At 46.7% G+C, this 21,105-nt stretch overlaps 2 protein-coding genes across 5 annotated transcripts in view; both read left to right on the top strand.

Annotated features, from left to right (window-relative positions):
- The window catches only part of LOC118506593 (nephrin-like), a 99,996-nt gene that overhangs the window by 11,409 nt on the left and 67,482 nt on the right, over window positions 1-21,105 (top strand). The gene's annotated exons all lie outside the window — the stretch shown is intronic.
- On the top strand, window positions 775-7,325 carry LOC118506592. Of its 2 annotated transcripts, none has more exons than XM_036043952.1 (2): window positions 775-4,376; window positions 4,810-5,059. In XM_036043952.1, the coding sequence occupies exons 1-2, from the start codon at window positions 1,759-1,761 to the stop codon at window positions 4,916-4,918; spliced, it is 2,727 nt and encodes a 908-aa protein (XP_035899845.1). In that variant the 5' UTR covers window positions 775-1,758; the 3' UTR covers window positions 4,919-5,059. The 2 variants fall into 2 exon arrangements, with proteins under 2 accessions (XP_035899845.1, XP_035899843.1); XM_036043950.1 differs by having other exon boundaries at window positions 784-2,845; window positions 3,329-7,325.

Here is a 21,105-nt window from a genome sequence, read left to right as displayed (position 1 = left end):
TTGAGATTGTTGTAGCTTGGACGGCAAAAAAACAGGCGGTTCCCGGCTGGATTCCGCACGGGAGCTTCCTTAGCCCGGGCCACTGGCATCGAAACATTAAGATAGATGGCAACGTAATCGAAAGATAATTCTCTTTACTGGATTTATACTCGGCTGGTGGCGTGCTGTGGGCCTGTTTGTTTGTTTTCTCTCTGCTTGCCCGGCTGGCTTGTGTGTGTGTGCGCCCCCAATGACCCAATGCCCTACGACCCGGTTTCCCCGCTCAGGCTGGGGGAAAATTAATCCCACCGTGCTGCTGCTATCGATACACAGCACAGGAGAACACAGGACCCAAACTGTCTTCTGTGAAGGCGATACCGAAAATCGATCGAGCAGCGATGAGACAGCGATGAAGGCCGATGCCGAAGGCTTATCGTGGATGAAAATGGAAGATTTTTTTCCCATCCCATTTTCCGATACAACCATCGCTGATTCCAGCGCTCAAATGAAGAATGCGCTACGCTTTGTTTTGCGGAGCTGGGGAAAGGATTTACGAAGAAAGCAAGACCGAATTCAATTCCGTGCGTTTCGCGAAATGTGGCGGCCTGGATGCGCCTGGATGAAATCCTGGCTGTCATCTTTCCGATTACTGTGTCTCCAATCGGTGCTCCGAACACTTTGTTTGATTGTGTTGATGGATTTTCTATTCATCAAACGCGTGGAAGTATGCAATAGGGGATTTTCTGCAGTCACCGTACGCCTACCCATCGAGTTAAAATTGTCTCCAAATCGCCCTGAGAAACGTCTTAAAATGGTTATGTGTCCAGGTGACAGCGGTCATCTGGATCTCAAAATTGTTAATTGGGCACCAAGCGATAGGAGAGCGATAGGAGTGCTAGAGGAGAGAGAGAGCGTGAGAACGGTGTCGTGATCGTCGCAGGGTCAGATTAGTCGAGATAGCGCAGGCCTAGTGATCGGACCCGTTTTTGAGTTTGAATAAAGTGACAAACTACAAAACCGCCGAACTATTATTTTTGAACGGAACAATTCTCAAAAACGGCCAAGTATAGTGCGCTAAAGACGCGGAAAACAGGACATAGAGACTATACAATCCGTGTGCGTTGTGTGCTTAGGACAGAGCGTGGCGTTTTTACCAGCACGTCGGTAAAATATAGTGCGTCGTCGTGTGCGTTGTGTAGATAGTGCATAGCGTTAACCAGTGCGTCGGACAACTGTACAGAGTGTCGTCGTGTGCGTCGCGTAGTTCAGAGAAGTGCACAGCGTTTTACGAGCACGAAGGGAATGTATAGTGTGTCCGTGTGTGCGTTTGTGTAGCTTAAGGAAGTGCACATCGTTTAACGAGAACGCTAAGGAGCAGTACATCGGGTCGTCGTGTGCGTTGCACGGTTTGAAAAAGTGCACAACGCTTACCAGGTCGTCGTGAAAAGTACAGAGTGTTCCGCGTTGCGTTCGTGTATTCTAGGAAGAAACACGTGCAAGCGTGTACATTCGTGTATCGTGGTTGTGTGCGCTCGCAGCGTGAAGGTGTACAGCGTTTACCGGTACGCCGGACAAACCGTATTGTGCCGAGTGTGAGTTCGTGCCTTTCTAGGAAGAATCGTGTTTGAACAGGAATCGGAGTGGCGTGCGCTGCGCAGCTTGAAAGTGTACAACGTTTACCGATGAAAGCATTGTGTGTCGTTTTGTGTGGACATTGTTAGTTCGTGCGCATCGTCAGGTATTTCGGCAGAAAACGTTTGTGTCCGTTTAGTTTAAACAATGCCGAGAGTACGGAGATCTACAGCGAAGGTGCAGGAAGCTGATGCTCAGAAGATGGATGAAGTTGCTGTTAACGTTTCGCAAGAACTCGTTGATGAGAACAATGATGGTAACGTTACGATTTTAGAGCAACTGATCGTAGCTGAGAAATCCAAGCACGCTACCGAAATGGCATTGCGAAAGGAGCTGATTGAACTGAAAAAACAACATCAAATGGAACTACGGGAATTGCAGGAATCTTTGGATTCCATCACGGAAGAGAAACCGAAGGTTTCACGTCGCATAACAAAAGATCAAGCAGCGGCCAGGAAAACTATTTCTTTGGCACTTCCCAAGTTCTGTGGAGAACCAGATGTGTGGCCGTTTTTCATCAGCAGCTTCAAAACAACAACGGAAGAGTGTGGGTTGAACAATATCGAGAATATGAAGCGTTTGATGGATAGTCTGGGTGGAGAAGCATTGGAGGCTGTGAAAGGCAGACTCATCTTCCCTGATGCGGTGCCGGGAGTGATCAAGGAGCTGGAAAGTCGGTTTGGAAGACCAAGAAAGTTGCTAGAAAACCTGCTACGTAAAGTCCGCGAAACGCCTTCGCCTACAGACAATCATTTGGAGAGTTTTATCACGTTTGGGTTTAAAGTGAAGCAGTTATGTGACCATCTGGTAGCAAGCAACATGACAGACCACCAAAATAATCCATTCCTGGTAGAAGAGCTTATTGACAAGCTTCCTCCGAGATGCAAGGTGGAGTGGGTTCGTTTCAAACGTGACAAAGAGGGAAGTGTTATGGCAATTTTCGGAGAATACATTCAGACAGTGATCGACGAAGTTTCTGAAGTGACTGATTGTACACCGGTGAGCAGTCAGAAAGCAGGGAAGTACGAAGCTCTGAAACAACGCTCCAGACCAGTGAAATCGAATGCAGTCCAAATGCGCAACAACGTGCATGATTTGGAAAATAGTGGAGTCAACCAGCTCAAGATGACCTGTTGGGTGTGCAGCAACACAGGGCATAGCCTCAAGGAGTGTGACCAGTTTAAGGAGATGACGCTAGTCGATCGTTTCAAAACATTGGAGAAGCTCAAAATATGTAAGTTGTGTTTGTCCCGTTCCTGCCGCGGTAAATGTAAAATTGCTTACAAATGTCGGGTAGAAGGGTGTAACAGTAGACATCATACATTAATGCACTGTGCAGAGGAAGTTCTCCAAGTTCACTCAGAAACAGCTAGCCCTGGAACTGTCATCTATCGCACGATGCCGATTACACTATATGCGGAACGAAACAGTGTCGATGTCATCGCCTTTATCGACGAAGGGTCGTCGGGAACTTTGCTGGAAGCCGGAGTCGCCAAACGACTGAATGTTACTGGACCAACGGAACCGCTGGTTATCTCGTGGACGAACAGCATCAAGCGTGAAGAACATGATTCAAAGAGATTTTCGTTGAAAACTTCAGCCCAGGGTTCGTCAGAAAGGTGGAATCTACTGAACGTTAGAACTGTATCAGAGCTGTTACTGCCTAAGCCAAAAAAGTCAGTAGCTGAAGTAATCAAGAAATATAAACATCTTTCAGACGTTCCAGTGCTGGACCACCCTAATGAAGCGCCATCTATGATTATTGGTCTGGATAACATAGATTTGTTTGCAGCTTTGGAAACTCGAATCGGCAACCGCGGAGAACCGATAGCTGTAAGGTCCAAGCTAGGATGGACGGTGTACGGTGTCGATGGATATCGTAAGGTGTATAACGTTCCCGTAAATATGCACCAGATCCAGTCTTTGGACAACAGACAGCTGCACGACATGATGAAACAACAATACCAGCTGGAAGAGCTTCGCAGCGATAACTACAACCCGCCAATAGCGAACGAAGAACAACGAGCTAGAGATATCCTAGAGAAAACCACGTGTCGAGTAGGAGATCGGTTTCAAACGGGACTGTTGTGGCGTGATGATGTTCGAGAACTTCCCGAAAGCTACCCCATGGCGGAGAAGAGAATGCTACAACTGTCCAGAAAGCTCAGTAAGAAACCGGATCTGAACACTGCGGTATGTCGGATGATACAAGAGTATCAAGACAAAGGATATGCTCACGAGCTAGCGGAGTCGGAGTTAGTCGAAGGCGCCTATGAACCGGTATGGTATTTACCATTGAACGTGGTACAACATGCAAAGAAGCCAGACAAGATAAGACTTGTTTGGGATGCTGCAGCATCAGTAGATGGAGTATCTTTAAACTCTCTACTGCTTAAAGGACCGGACATGTTGGTCCCGCTTCCGAAGATCATCTGTAAATTCCGTGAGAAACCCATCGCGTTTGGAGGGGACATCAAGGAGATGTTCCATCAGCTACGGATTTGTGAGAAAGACAAACATGCTCAGCGATTTCTATTTGGAACAAAGCCCTGCGGAGCACCTCGTGTGTACGTGATGGACGTTGCGACCTTTGGTGCTACCTGCTCGCCCTGCTCAGCACAGTACGTGAAGAACCTGAATGCTCGGGAGTTCGCCGAACAGTTTCCCGGAGCAGCGTCAGCAATCATCGGGAATCATTACGTGGATGATTATTACGACAGTGCAGACAGCGTTGGCGAAGCGGTTGAGTTGGCGAAGGATGTGAGGTACGTACACTCCCGTGGAGGGTTCCACATTCGTAATTGGGTTTCAAACAGCATGGAGTTTCTGGAAGCTTTGGAAGAGCGGAACGCGACATCAACTCTTCGCTTTACGGATGATAAGGAGTCAACATTCGATCGAGTGCTGGGAATATGCTGGAAACCTCAAGAAGACGTCTTCTGTTTTGAAGCCACGACCGAGATGGAATTGAGCAAGTATGTTACAGGTACCATCCGTCCTTCGAAACGTGTCGTATTGAGTGTAGTAATGGCTCAATTCGATCCGATGGGTTTCATCACACCAGTAACAATACGAGGAAAGATGCTCATACAAGACCTCTGGAGATCGGGATGTGATTGGGACACAGCGATAGATGCGGAGTCACATGGGAAGTGGATGTTGTGGATCAAATCATTAATGAGTCTAAAATCGTTGCAGATACCACGATGTTATTTCGGAGACTCAAGATCCCAAGACGTATCAGACATCCAGCTTCATGTCTTCACAGATGCCAGCGAGACGGCCTTTGGATGCGTGGCTTACCTAAGAGCAATCGTGCATGGCAAAGTATGCTGTACGTTGGTGATGAGTCGGTCGAAGGTTGCACCCCTTAAACCATTGTCAGTACCGCGTTTGGAGCTTCAAGCGGCGGTGCTGGGTGTTCGACTGGCGAAAACCGTTATCGAGTCCCATCATCTGGTTATCTCAAGACAGTTCTTCTGGACAGATTCCAAAGTGGTGTTGTCCTGGATAAGATCGGATGTGCGACGTTACAAACAGTTCGTGGGACTGAGAGTAGGAGAGATTCTCAGTAATAGCAGCGTAGAGGATTGGAGTTGGGTGCCGTCGAGTGAAAATGTAGCAGATGTAATCACTAAATGGGGAAAGACCAACAGCCCCGTTGATGAGAGTGTATGGATACATGGACCTGCATTTTTGAGCAAGAACGAAGACGAATGGCCGCCTCAACAGAAGCCGGAGCTTAACACCGCGGAGGAGATACGAGTACACTTGCTGATACATGACGTGATGGTACCTGGAGCACTTATAGACGCCAGTCGTATTTCCAAGTGGACGGTGTTGGTGCGTACCGTGGCGTGTGTACTGCGATTTATTTCGAACTGCCGCAGGAAAGCAAAAGGAGAACCCCTCGAGACGTTGCGAGCGACGGAGAATCATCTACGACTACTATTGAACGCAAAGGTACAAAGCCGGCGAACCCCTCTTCAGCAAAACGAGTACGACAAGTCTGAGAAGCTATTGATGAGAGTAGCACAATCTGAATGCTTTGTAGACGAGATCAAGGTTCTGACTAAGAATATGGGTCGCCCCTCAGAACAATGGATGAGCCTCGACAAGGGTAGCCCGCTCTATAAGCTATCTCCATTGCTAGATGAGGACGGACTTATACGGATGGAAGGACGAACTGAGCAAGCCAAGTTTCTTCCGTTTAGTCTACGATTTCCGGTGATCTTACCAGACAAGCATCCGATTACAGAGTCCATCGTGCGTCATTACCACGAGAGAAGTGGTCACGGCTACCGCGAAGCAGTAAAGAACGAGCTCCGTCGAGCGTACTTCATAATACACCTAGACGCTACAGTTCGGAGAGTATCATCGGCGTGTGTGTGGTGCAAGGTGCACCGGAACCGTCCGAAGGTGCCGAGGATGGCACCCTTACCTGTTCAACGTCTAACGCCTTTTTTAAGACCTTTCAGCTTCACTGGAGTTGATTATCTCGGACCGTTTACCGTGACCGTTGGAAGACGTTCGGAGAAGCGCTGGATAGTGCTGTTTACCTGCCTGGTGGTCCGAGCCGTCCATCTCGAAGTTGCCAGTGAGCTGACTACGCAGTCCTGCATGATGGCCATCCGACGTTTCGTCTGTCGTAGAGGCTGGCCAATGGAATTCCTGTCGGACAACGGCACCAATTTCCAAGGTGCCAGCAAGCTGATAGTCACCGCGATCGATGAGGATTGTGCTGATCAGATGACGAATGCTAGGACCAAATGGACGTTCAATCCTCCAGCAGCACCCTATATGGGAGGGGTGTGGGAGCGTCTCGTGCGGTCGGTGAAAGACGTTTTGAAGGCCCTTGACGATGGGCGACGCCTTACTGACGAGATTCTGCAAACCAGCGTTCTGGAGGCCGAAGACATCATCAATTCCAGACCGTTAGTAACAGTGTCGCAACATGGAAGTGACGAAGAGACACTAACACCTAACCATTTTCTGCGTGGAGTGCATGGTAGAGACGAACGCGTCGTCCCCCCTACTAACCCTAAGATAGCGATGCGTGATACATATGAGAGGTCCCAGCAACTTGCAGATCTAATGTGGGAAAAATGGGTAAAAGAGTATGCTCCCACTCTGAATCAAAGGAAGAAGTGGTTTGGGGATAATCGATCGCTAGGAGTAGGTGACTTAGTCTATGTGGTAGATGGCAAATGTAGAAAGCAATGGGTGCGGGGAATTGTTGAAGAGGTCATAAAGGCAGGAGACGGACGGGTACGCCAGGTTTGGGTACGCACACAGAACGGAAGGTTCAAGCGAGCAGTACACAATCTTGCTGTATTGGAAGTAGAGTAAAGGGTAACGCCAGTAAGGATACACTGGGTTACGGGCGGGGGGATGTCCAGGTGACAGCGGTCATCTGGATCTCAAAATTGTTAATTGGGCACCAAGCGATAGGAGAGCGATAGGAGTGCTAGAGGAGAGAGAGAGCGTGAGAACGGTGTCGTGATCGTCGCAGGGTCAGATTAGTCGAGATAGCGCAGGCCTAGTGATCGGACCCGTTTTTGAGTTTGAATAAAGTGACAAACTACAAAACCGCCGAACTATTATTTTTGAACGGAACAGTTATGGAAGTAGCGATTGACGTAGATGAACAGCGTCCGGTGCCGGAAGCATTGAGTCTTAGCTTGTAATAAACTACAATAGGGAATTAAGTCCGATGTTTTTTGGATGTGTTTGTCTTGTATTTAATCTCTGACATGGAGATATGAGAACAAGTTTCAAAATTATTGATGATTAATGCTTGATGTAAATATTTATTCATTTATTGAACATGAAACCAACGCGATAACGGAATGATCATTCGTTATTGCATTAATTATACTGACCTTGAGAAACCTTCCCAAAACCTCCCCAAAGCAGCAAACAGAGATAAATGTTAATCAGACGTCCAATTAAAATATTGTAACCTAATAATAAACCGCCGCCGAGAAGCCATCGGCTCAGTGTCGGGATTAATTGATTAGAACAAAACGTTTCGGCCTCAACGTTGAAATCGTTCATTTATTTCTTCGGTTCAACCATAATCCCCAGCCGAGAACCGATTCGATCGCCATAAAAATAAGACGCATCGATTGCTCCGGTGATGGCACCACCTGTGCCGGTCTTTCTCCTTTAAGTAGTAGGGTGGCATTAAAGTGGTTCTGCATCCTATCATTTGAACGCGGCATCGGACAGAGAGGCAGAATCAAACGATGCCGCTCATAAACATTGGCCCACTGGAGCTCTGGAGAAAAGCCATGGCAACGGGCATTGGTGAAAGGGTTCGTGATACGCGCTGGAAAGAAAGTAGCCCCGAAGTAGATCGTTAAGGCCAAACTCGTTCCAGTTTTTGGTTTGTTTTTTTTCTTCTCCTAAGCACGGTGAGCTTGTGAGAACTTTTGTGTGTGTGTGTGTGTGTGAGAGACGACCTGCCAATGTCGTTGCAGACAGCAAGATCAAACGACGGTTCGCAGAGACACTCCAAAAGGACCGTCCAAAAGGGCAAGAAATATCGAACCATTTATAACCGTTTGGTACGAATGAAAAAATCGAAGCAAAACGGGAAAAGCCGGCACTGGAACGATTGGGCCGACCGATCTGAAATAATCGATGAATTGACTTTGGAGAGAACGAGCAAGAGGAAGGACGTTCTCCGACTGGAACGTGTCAACAAATCATCATCGTTTCAAACATTTCCATCAGCTTCTTGTGCCGGTCTCTTGTTGTAAATCCCTTTCTTTGGGATTTTTTTGGGGTTTCGAAAGCGAAACGGACCTCTCGTCTCCGTTTTCTTCACCGTTTTATTATCATTTAAAATCGGTCTCTCATCGCTCCACTATGTCTGTAGTAAAAAAAATCGAGAAAAATTTAATCAACCAACCGATTCGTGTGATTTTTTATTGATTTCCCCCTAACAGAGTTTTTGTTTTCTGCTGCACGTGATGCTCTCAGACAGGTGACGGCCACGAAATGTGAACCAGACCAGCGAACTTAGAACCTGCCCGACCCAGTCCCAGGGTGAGCTGGGTAGCGCTTCATCAACACAAAGCCCGCGCCGAGTTTCTAGTTCCAGGAAGGGTTGTTTTTCGGGGGAAATCTTAACCACTCGTAAAATTTCCACCTCTAACAGTGACCAACAATAGCATTGATCCAAGTCGGTGAGAAAGTGATGAAAAGCGGTTCATTAAATATCGGAAACCGGAATTTGATCTGCTTATTGGCTTGGGAACCCCGAAGAAAAAAACAGACGGAAGAGAATCAAATTCTTGATCAAGTTGAGCGATCAACATCAACTAACCGCACACCAGCTCCAAGAAGGTTCGAGGGGAGACCCGAAACGAATCCAACTTCAAGCTAGAAAGAAGGTAGAGCATTCCGACCAACAGCATTTGAACGATGTGATTGATTTGGGCAGCCGAAGCGAAACGACAATATTATTCACTCAAAGATATTGATCGATATGGAGCAACCGAACCCAACAAAAAAAAGCAGACTTCCCCGGACATGCCCCGGTGGAAGATTGGCCGTTAGCCCGACCGCGTAAGCTCGTCAGTTGTTTTGTTGTGTACCTCTATGTCATAAATTATGGGACCTTGGGTAATTTATATTCCTGCTCACCGTACCCAAGGAATCCTTTTCATGAAGGATTTGTTATGTTTTTTTATTATTAATGGATGCCAATTTTTTTCGTCTAACTTCGATGGTGGTCGCCTACTTCGACTTGATTGGCCTGCGAAAAGCCGAAAAGGTGTGTGCTTTAGTACCGACGGGTTTGATGAAACATTTGTATGTTACCTCCTCTGAAGAAGGAGGAGATCAACCATTTCGCAAGCCTTTTGTCCGCAACACATAACTCATAGTTTTTAGTTGGAAACTTCTGGCGGATTAGCCCGGTGCCGTAATAAAAGCCAAGCTGGCGTTTAATTACCATCTTGGGCGGTATTTCTAGGCTCGCACCATTCAACAGCTCACAAAGGATGGTGGTGTGATTGGTTCGTATCTTGTATTATAAGCCGCATCACATCAAAAAAGAATCGTAAAAAAGATATTTATGATGACCTAAAATGAAGTCCGGCGTTTCTAGATCATTCCCAACAAACTCTATTGAGCAGCGTTCCGGTGATGCTTTTACCTGTTAAAAAATTTATAACTTCGAAGATCAAATTTACTATCTTAAACCATTGACGACTAGCTCTGTATGTGTGCGGTGACTTCCAAGAACATCCCCTTTTATGTTTCAAGCCGGAATGTTTTTAATCCACATGTTACCTTTTAGCTCTAGAACGTCCCACGTGAGTGTTCCGTGGGAATAGACATCGCAAATTTGCCGCATCGTTCGCAAGCGATTCGGAAATCCCTTGGCGAGTTCCTCCCCGAGTGGCTGTGCGTTAATTATGCGAGAAATTCCAACATTCAAACGTAAAACGCCACTCAACCAGCAAACATCAACACGGGTCCACGCCATCATCATTTCCAGCATGCATAATGGATGCCACAATTTCCGTACGTTTTCAGCAAAATGATTATCGGATCCCTTCCCGCCGGTTTTGCGTGTGGGAGTGGAAGCCCGGTCAATTCCTTCTGTTTGCGGGCACGGGTAATATCCGCCAGAACCCCTAAAATGAGAACTCGTCGGCTGACCTACATATACCGTAGCTCCCGTGTGCACAGAAAACGAACTCTCAGCGCGATTGGTAACATCGCAAGCTAGTGTGGATTTTTTCCCGCGGATATAGTCGATACCCAAAATTCGGTGGAACTCCGGTTAAAGTTTCCCCCTCGGAAAAGCGAGCGTAGAAGAAGCAAAAACAAACAAATTGCATTCATCAATCATTTATGCGTGAAACTGGCCTGATTAGTACTGACGGACGGATCTGAGAAAAAGGAGATCCTTCCGTGTCCTACTTCTTGTGTTCCACCATCATATGTGCGAGATAGTCTTCCCGCTGTAGACCTTCCACAAAACAAACCCTCATGCAAATAGAATCCAGATCGATAGTCAAAAACTTTCCTCCGCAAGGCCCAAACCGGCTCCTTCTCAGCGAGCACTGCACAAGCCCTCACTTAGTGAAGTTTAATCCCCCTCTGTCTCTGCTCAGCGTATTTGTGTCCGTGTGCCATGCTAATTGAAAACTTTGACACTTTGTCCCGGGAAGTTCCACCGTACTTGGAAAGCTAAATCAATCGATGACACGGCGCAGCAAATGTATTCCGGGGAATTTTCTTCTCCGCGCCGCATAGGATGTTCGCATCGAATCGCGGCCATTCTGCGTACTGTCGGAAGAGACAGACCAGCATGAAAATATAATTTTTCAGCTACGAAGTTACCAAACAAAAACTCGACTCGCTAATCACATCCACAAAAAAAAAACTTAACTCGACTCTTTCAGTTGGATAATTGAAACGATCACAGCTCGGCGATCCACTCGCCGTTAGTTAGCATTTCAGCGCGTTCAGTAATTTAATGCTCGTCCATAAATCTCGTCCCGGCGGAAAGGCGTCTTCGGTGCCTTCCCTGCAGTTCCTTGTTTGCTTGCTGCTTGGCCAGCGTGGAAGCGTGTAAGGGACCGACCGCCCCCTTAAACATTAAGGAACACTTCGGGAAGTCGTTCCAACCCTACCAAAGTTCCGCCGATTCCGACCGAGCGTAACTAATTTGAATTGCTGCTGCTTTTTCTGCACACTTATGCAGCGTGTTCCACGGTGGTGGTGCAGGTCCTGCCAGTTCCTTGCATTCCAAGTTATGCAGAAAGCATGTGGCACGAGTGGCGTGGTAATGATTTTTCGCTTGCTAAATCTCCCGGTTGTCTTTGCTGTGGCGCACACCGTTCGTGTTTTTTCTTGCTTCTAGTTCTCAACCTCCCCCCAACTTTACAACGGTTGAGCAAACTCGTCTACATGCATATTATCCACCAAACGAGTTGCCTTAAGAAGCTCACTTCACATTCCCCCAAAAGTAAATAGAGGGGGAAACAAACGGGACTCAACCAGCGAAACAGGAAGGATGTTTACGCGCGGCAAGTCCTTCCCGTATCATTACACTCGAATACGCCTTCGCCATGTAGTACGTGCATGTTTCTCGAACCTTTTTTGTACCAAGCGGAGAGTCCTTAACTCGCGCTTTTCACTCGCACACCAAAGCACATCGTTCCTTTACTGTATGTTTGCGGACGATCGTCAGCGAGCACGCCTCCCGAGGAGCATGGTGATTCATGGATCGAGCGCGTAAGAACGATTCAACCTCCATTTCCGGCTTCTGTTGGCAATGTTTTGGTGCTTGTACGCTGCTAGACGAAGAGTTGAGAGTTTCAGTTACCATCTTACCTCGCCTGGGAGAATTCAATTTCCAGCACAAACTTCGAGCGCGATAAGATTACGCGCTGGCTTTAATTACACATTTTCCTCTCGTTTGACTAACTTCATCCTCAAGCAGTCGATTTCAGTGCATCATAATAACGTTCGGGAAAAATGCAGTTTAAATATTGTAATACACTAAGCAAATAAAGTTCCTTGACGTGGAAGCTTCAAGGAATTGGCAAACAGCGTGTTCCAAAATCAGTACCAATCGTTGGAGATGACGTTTCCCGACGGGTTTTTCGTGGTCAAACATGGATCCCATGGTACGTGGGATTCATGACGACTCAAGCCTCACACACATACTCAGGCGGGGTGATCTCTTGCCGACCTTAGTCCGGTCCGAAGTTGGGCGAAGTAAACTTAACTCTCGGTCACGTAAAACTGAAGTTTACAACTAGTTCCGGCGAGCTCGGTGGTCGTTTCCTACTCTCTCTCTCTCTCTCTCCTTCACACACACAATCGGTTGCTCTTTATTTATTAGAACCACCACGGAAACCCATGAGTGGAATCGAGGGGTCGGTTTTGTGCTGTGGGTTGCGCCAGTTTGAAATTACAATCTTCTCGGCCGCACGGTTATTGGGGGGGTCGGTTCGCCGGCAAGCGCAACAAGAAAAGTTAAATCACGTCCATATTCTTCGCTGCGGTTTTGTGTTGTGAAAAGCTATGAGAGCGGAAAGTGCTTGTGCTTGTAGCCGTTTGCCAGAACGATCCATTTGTGAGCATATCAGATGAATTGCGTCGGTACGTGGGCAGCGCAGTAGGAAGTACACAAACACCCGAACGCCCGACCGTGTTTCCTCCCATTGTTTTTCCGCCGAGTGCTGCGAACTGATATGATAAGAGGCGGTGGTAGCTTCGTCGGCGAAACATTCCAAGGTGCTGGTACTTGAAAGTGTATGCAACCCCCCCACCCTTTTGGGCTACCGGCGTTCGGCTTCGCACACCCATCGGTGCACGGTTGCACTACGACCTAGCGACTGGAGAAGACGCAGTTTCACTGCCATAGGCTACCCGAATGGGTTCGATGTAGCGGATATGTTTCGGCGCGATGGGAGGCCCGCAATTACCGCGTACACACGGAGTGAAACCTGAAATGGGTTAGCAAGATAAGAGCCACGGCAGCGGCGAACCTCGGCAGTGTGTATGAAAGAAGAAGTGTTTTCTTGCCGAGCGAATGCACCCGAAGCGTGTACATGGGCGAATTATTATAATTACAAGGCTCCATTGTTATAGCGATATCTTCTGACAGAGTTGGTGATTTATTACAACAGGTATGAGCTTTTGTGTTGGAATTTTATAAGGATTCTAGTTCTTGGAATGGTTATTATAAAAATTTAAATACTTGGACAGTCATACAGTTGGACTTCGGAAGTTCCGAACTCTTCGCCTCCCCCCTCGAAGGACTCGCATCAAACAATTTAATTAACGTTCCTAGGCTTAATGTTTGGTCCATTTGCCCATTAGTGTGGTTAATTGATGGTGCCATACCATACCAAGTGCTCTCCGAGATCCATCCATCCATTAGTCAGATTGCAGATTGCGCTCAACCACTTACACAGATGGTGAATTCTTTATGCAGTAAAACCATCATGCAATTGATTAATGCACTCATTCCAGGGTGCATGATAGATGATTAGAGTGGCACAATTAAGAACAATAAATGGTTTGTTGGGTCTGGTGATCTCTTAACAAGATATTCCCTGATGTCTCTAGCTCCTACTGAAACAATTCACACACAAGCCTGCATTTCCCATGCAAAATATGTCAATACAGCAGACTTTAAGAATCAAATAAATAATTTACAAAACCGTCCTACCAACACACGAAACCATTGGCCCACCATAAAGGATTTAATGACTTAAAACATTACACGGCCACCCACCAGGGGTTTGTTTTTTCCTTCTTTTTTCCCCCTATCCACAAGTACACAACTGAGAACGACTTTTCACATTTCCACATCGGCCCGCATTCCGGGTAAGTTCATAAAGACAAAGCATACATTATGCAAGGGACGCACCAAAAGTACGACGAGCGCGCGTTCGTTCCACGTTCCAGCGCATAGTTAATTGAAGCCATACGCCACCATGGCAGCCCACCAGCGCCTGGATGGATGGAGCATCGCGCTCGTCTAAGCACGCGCTTTCAATATTTTAGCTGTGCATTCAACATTTTGCAGCTGCAACTTTTACCGTGACGTACACCGGGCTTCCTCTCCTGGGGCAGTGTGTAACATCGCAGTCTCGCACTACCTCCCAACATGTGTCCTCCTGCATGCTCTCCGGAAGCAGAGGACAAAAAAAAAACAGCAGCCCCCCTTTTTCCCATACGGGCTGAGTCGTCGTCGTTAGTTGGTTGCAAGGTGTGAAGGCCTTCTAGCCGTACCTCCACACGCTTGGCGTAAGTGTTTTCGGTGCGAATCATAACAATTTCTCCGAGCTACTTCCACTCATACTTTTTCTTCCCTGTTTGTGTGAGATTTTCTAACACGATAAGACCGAATAAGGATGCATCATTATTTTGTATCTTCAAGGGGGGGGGGGGGGGGGTAGTAGGTCGTGAACAAAAAGAGGTTCTTAAGAGCGCATAGGGCACACACACCCGAGTTCAGCTCCAGATATGTTGGAGGGCAAATATCGGCAAGTCAATGAGCGAGATGAATAATGTAGCCGTGAACTCGCCCGGTTGGATCGAGATGGGCCCTCGCCTTTGCTGTTGGCAGGCGAGAAAACAAAAATCCGCTCCGGTCAGGGCCTTGCAGACATTGCCATCGAGGACCTTCTTCAAACTCCAACGCCGAGGAAATTCTTGTTGCTTGCTGCCATCCAGCGAAAGGATACACTGGGAAGTGAAGGAACCGTTTGGCGCAGGTGCCTTTTTCCAACACACACACAAAGCCGACGCCAGCGGATGCCCATTTTCGCACTTGAAAGCGAGGAAAGAGCCCGACGGGGTAGAGTTGACAGACGCATGGCAATTGCCATTGTTTTCCCATCGTCCGTCGGTCGGCCACTTGTCGGTGGTGTGATCTTCAGCTGCTGCTGCTGCTGCCGAAGGCAGGACAATACCGGTCGGCCCGGTGTAAGGGGTTTTGTGTTGAAGTCATTGAAATTCATATTCATAGGATATTCCGGGTCCGGGACGGCCTTTCAATGCGCCATGAAACGTAATGGTGTAGTGAAATTTAAAGCGTCGTTGTAGCACACGGCGGCAAACGCTCAAGTGGATGTGGGCTCGGCTTCTCAATAGGCTGGGTGTGTGTGTTTCTGACCCAAGAAACATGGTTAAACTTGAAGCGGGTGTGTATTTAGTTCCCGTATTCTAGGCACTCGAAGCGAGAAACAACAAGCCTTCACCTGTGTGCGTGTCAAGAAGCGAACTAGATGAAACTAAAAGTAAAAACCCCATAATGAAGCTTCACAGTCAATTTATGCTCCCTGCCCGAATAAAGATCTTCGCAAATGAATGAAAACAAACAGCTAGACTACCGTCTTTTTCGGCCGGTGTATATAATGCTACAAGGCCAGTCTTGCCGGTGTTAATTAATACGCCGCTTGCTCCGGTCTCTCCGGGACACAGATTCATCATCAATCATTTGCACGCGAAACGCTCATCGGACGGCTAACCGTCGCGTTAATGCGAAACATAAATTGTGATAAACGCAGTTCGCCCTCTTGCTTATAGTAACTTCGTCCGCACTCGCCAGCACCGGCCAAACTTCCGCAGTAATATGCGGCAGCCGGTTTGCGGTTACTGACAAGTGGCCAGGATCGATAGCCGGTTACGGAGGAGTTTACTTTTCACCTGGTGCACTGCTAGTTGTTGTTTTTTGCTTGGCAAATATTTTCCTTAGCTGGAATTAATTCTTCCACGCGCTCCCCTTTCGGACATTCCGACCGGCTTCCGGTGAGTCTCCGCCAGTTAATTACGACCGAAATAATCGATAGCCCGGGTTTCTGCACAGTCACCAGCACTATCGAGCGGTATTGAGCGAAGGACAAAGTTAATCCTTTCCCTCCAAAGAAGCACATTGTTCCACTTGCCACGATACGAGGACCGGTTAGGACAAAAATAGAACAGGGAGTCTACAGAAAAAAAAATAGCAAACATGGAAAACTTGGATAGTTTTCCACCGAGTACGGGGAAGGATCGCGTGTCTACGTCTGGTTAGTATTCATATTTTATGTCTCATCACTCTCTTCACTTACCGTCCTTGCCTGCGTCACTACATCCACCAAGACCTTCTCGACCTTCCAGTGCTGTTGTCGATTTTATGTTAAACAGTTTCTGCCTCGGCTGCCAATCAAAGTTAGTGCGATGGGTTAATAATTACACTATCGCGCTCGCGTATGTTTGTCATCCTACTGTTTGTTGATGTTGGCCCGCCAAAGGCGGACTCAAGATTCCCTAGATACATTCCCACGCAACGAGAGTTTCTGGGTGTTTCAGGACCACAAACTAGGGATTGTGGGATCGTCGTCTTTGGTGCCCCTAAGCATGGGATGACTTTAACCGGTTTCGGAGCGCCCTGCTTGTTATGACGAATTCGGGGCCATATTTTTCAAGTGCTTTGACGTCTCAAGAACAAGAAATCACCGGAACACAGAGGGAAACTTTAATGACCTTCAGCCGAACTTCTCCCACAGCTGCGGCATTACTTGAGCCACGACCGGGCCGTGCATCCAAGTGCACCCGAATGCACCAGATTTGTGTTGTGAGATTATCGACTCGACCGGGGTAATATAAAATTGCTTCAGCAAACGAATCAATTAAACCCGGTTGGTTAGGAGGGTGGCACACACACATAATTTTTAACCAGACATCTCAATTAACTCGCTCAAGAAGCCGAGGCGCACAACTGCAACAACTGCATCGCGCTGCATTTATCGATCCATTTTTCCTCTTTGCATTTTGCTTCCCATTCTCCAACTGCGATTCCCCCATCAACTGCATTAAAGCCGACAATGATGATCGTTTTCAGAATTCGGGAGTCTGTGGTTAGTCGCCGGCCGGATGAAACCAGATATCGGGGACATCGGAATGGGAAAGGGAAAAAATCGTATCCCCCGGAATACGATAAAAGGCATAAAAATGCGTCAACGGGCACATTCCACGAGGTGGTACTGGTGGCTGGGATTCGCTTTTGCCGTCTTTCGTTTGTCGAGTACTTTACAAATTTCTCATTCTGTCTCTCTCTTCCAATCGCTTTATCTCTATCACACTTGTTTTTGCGTGGTGCGTGGAAATGCACAAACCTTTATCAAGTGTCACCCGGCACTTGAGTGATAAAATTATTCCATATTGAAATTAATTATTTTCAAACTCATTCTTCGCATGTGCCCAGTGGCACCTGTTTTTTGTGACTGTCACACTGCTTTGCTTTTGCTCTTTTCGGGGAACAGAGAGCAGAGAGAGAGAGAGAGAGAATCCGGATTGAAGGGTGGAAATAATTGCTCACAGCTTTTCATTTGCACGGATTTTCCATTGAACTTTTTTTTGTTGTGTGTAAGGTGGCTTTCGGTTGTAAATGGCCTTTTTGCTGGATTTTTGCTCTGTCATTAATGCGATTTTTAGTATCGTGGAGTGAAGAAAGAAGATAGAGCAAGATTATGAATTTAATAATTATTAAAATACCACAAACAAAAAATTATTCCCATACTATATAAATTTAAATCATTTATGATAGATTCAACTGAATCAAACTGCAATTTTATATTTCAAAACTTGGGTCTCGGAGAGAGTTCTCGGCCTGCCATTTGCCTCGGTGCTCTGTGACATGTATTTTAACCCATGGCAACGTAGCCAGCCTTGTGTACGGGGAAGCAAGTCTGGATGGGATTTGGATCCCAATCGTACCGAGCGAAGATTGGCGTCGTTATCGCCGGACCGCCACTAAGAATTATATAACAGACGCCTAAATTCAATAACATCAATATACTGAAAACTGAGTCAAGTAAACAATCTCTGTAATCTGTATGCCTTTCATCAAACCTGAAGGATTTACTTTCCAATCAAAGATTCATCCATTCAATTTCACTCCCTGATAGCACTATCATTTTCACAGCCAGAGAAACGAATCATCATACCTGAAATAATACTTTTCTTTCGCCATTCAGTCTCACCAACACCATTTAGCTGCTAATCACTCCGAAAACCACCATCGAGAAATATTTTCAATTTGCACTTCGCAATGACACACCTTCCGTCGCTCCATACAGCAAAAACCCAAGAGCGACACAAATTAAAATTGATTCAATGTCAGACTTTCACTACCGGTTCCTCAACGTTCCACAGCGCCAATTGCCAATAATGCGGAGCCCAGCAACCAGCATTAAACATCTCATTTGTACGTCCGCTCATAATTAGCAAACCGCTGCTACCATTAGCATCGGTTCCCGAGCCCTAACCGTTTGTCTGCCAACATGCACCCCCAAGGATGCTTGATCCTGTTTTTCCAGTTCAATTTAATTAAAAGCCTCCAGCGCCGAGGCTTTAACAACGACGACGAGGAAAACTAAAAATAATAAACACATTCACCGACCTTCTTGCTTGCGAGCAGAAGAATTGCACCAGCGGGAGATTCCGCTTTCCGGTTCGTTCGTTCGCACCGAAAAAAAAACCCCCGGTGCCAATTAAATTGCCGGTGCCCTTGCGCGAGAATCGAACCGAAAGCATCCTCTGCGGGACTTCCTTCGCACGGGCATTACCTCTGGCTGACGTTCACTGTGTCGCTCCATTAAATCATATCACGGAGCGAAGGGCTGTAGCGGGAGTGAGCTGAAGAATTTATTGATCCCAGGGAGGGAGAGATGTTCTTTTCTTTCAGCCAACCTTCTTGGCTTGGAGCAACGCAACGCCCGGAACCAAACGCTCGTGTAATGGTGATTAATTCCGCGAGTGACATTTTAATGAATTATTTTATAACGCCAGCCCGAAAACTGGAACACACGAGAAATGGAAATGCTAAGTGGAGGGAAAGAAAATCGATTGCCCCATAAGGGATGAAATTGGAACAGAAGAAAGAGGAATGACGATGGGGATTACAGTAAAGTCATTCATTTGAATACATTCCAATTTCCAACGTGCATTTGTGTGCATTTCATGCGATTGGGAATGTGCAGTGAGAAGCTTGGGCTTATTACACTATAGATGGCGCTAGGTGCAAATGTCATTTTGCAACATAGTAATGAGTAGATATTCTAGTAAAAGTGTTTTGGCCTAGTAAACACATTTTGTCTCATGGGCCAAATTAAACGCCAAAAAGATTTCGCAGATCGTATGGAAAAATGTATGAAGAGTAAAATCAAATGTAACAGGAGTATCTACCAGGCGTTATCCTTGTAGCAGCCACGAGAGTTATCACTTGTTGGCGGTCTAACCCTAAGATGCACAGCCAAATAGCGCGGTTTTAAGCACCTTGATAAACCTCTTTTTGATTGATTTGTCTCAATATCGACAATATCGCTTGATAATTAACCTTTTCATCCGTAAAGGCCAAGAACACTGAAGTGAAAGTAATTTAGGATCAGTTTCCAACCGAAAAACTATTTCTCAGTAAAAAAGACTGACCATCCAGCTTCATGTAAGCTATGTCCAAGAAACGAGTAGTATAAGACATCTTGAGGCTCTAGAATGAAACAATGAAATTGAAATATCTAGAGATCTAGAGGTTGGTTCGAGAGAAAGAAGCTTTCCGATGACGAGCTCCCTGAACTACACAGTGATCTCACCATCCTGCAGCGAATTAGACTCGACAGGGTCATATCATGTTAATGATACCGTACAACCGTAAAGTCTCTTTAATCCAATCGCATGGACAAAGGACTGATTGAGGTTGGACAAAGGACTGATAAGTTTGCAGTTTAGATTTACAGAGTTTCCTCAAGAAAACGATTGATCTTTACAGAATTCATTTGATGAGTTAATTTGAATGTCAAGTGTCATTCTACCTACCATTAGCCGTTAACAAATGGGCTGTTATTAATCGTAATAATTTCTCTTTTATGGCCAAGTTATTAATTTCAGTGCTTGTTAAAAATTCGCAACAAAACTCGTCTTGTACAAAACCAAACGTCCAACAGCAAAAGTCGTCCAAAGAAGTTATCCTCCCCCGGACAATAATTGATGATGAAATTCTCCTCCGAGGTATAATCTCAACCTTTCCTTTAAACCAGGCCTACCCCGACCGACTGCTGCCTTCCAGTGGCATTGGGAATGAAATTTATCTGTTCCAGCGTGCGCCCACCGATTAATCATTTGTTTTTCAATTATCGCAAAAATTGTTCCATCGTAGCCCCATTTTTCGACATTTTCTCACGATCCTCCGAAACCTGGATCGAGACCGTGGTCTGGTTCTTCCGCACGCGCTACGTGTCCATCGCTCGGCAGTGGGATTATCTTCTCCATCGCCAGCACCGAAGAACTCGTGCCGCGTGTAACGCAACGTTGCATCTCGGGCTGCAGCATCTACAGCACGGTCACGAGTGCAACATACAAACATGGACACCCGGCACCATCCAAAACATCGCACTCTCGCGCGCCCTCATGGCGTCGGAAGTGAACCGGAACGGGGTGGGCAAAAACAGAACTCGCTTCGGAAACAAATCGCTTCACAGGAAGGCAGGCTGTTGTACACATTGTTTCCCGATACTTTCGTTCTTCGAAAAATGCACTCCAGACTTGTGGAGGGTGTAGTTGGTGAAGCAACTAGACTAGGTTGTTCCACCGACCCCAAACCACGTCACGTTTTTCCCTCGCCTCGAACGCCATTGGAAGCGCGTTCGGGCACAATTTATGTCGCCCATAATTACAATTTATATCGATACGTGTGTACGCTCGGAGACGCGATGCACGGACGCGGCGGCATCGAACTGCAATGGCCGACGGATGGGATTTTACGCTTACGACCGAAAACCATGCCGTCATTTGTTCGCCCGTTCGTTAACGGTGCGACCTTCAACCATCCATTGCACCCGGGCGGCCATTGATTTCCTCTATGCAGCACTGGAACAGCGAGCTGATGGAAAAGTGGAAAATTAGTCGCTCGGTTCACGCTATTGCGCGCTTTTCCCGCTTAACGAAGGAGACGTCGTGCGGGCAATTTAC

The sequence above is a fragment of the Anopheles stephensi genome, chromosome 2, assembly GCF_013141755.1.
Source record: "Anopheles stephensi strain Indian chromosome 2, UCI_ANSTEP_V1.0, whole genome shotgun sequence".
NCBI lineage: Eukaryota > Metazoa > Arthropoda > Insecta > Diptera > Culicidae > Anopheles > Anopheles stephensi.
The sequence above is the reverse complement of the archived record's forward strand: the minus strand, read 5'-3'. Positions and strand labels throughout refer to the sequence as shown.

Coding starts and splice junctions, on each gene's coding strand:
- LOC118506592 (XM_036043950.1), top strand. CDS start 1,759: ATGCCGAGAGTACGGAGATCTACAGCGAAGGTGCAGGAAGCTGATGCT. Junction 2,846..3,328: donor ATTGGAGAAGCTCAAAATAT/GTAAGTTGTGTT, acceptor AACATCTTTCAG/ACGTTCCAGTGCTGGACCAC.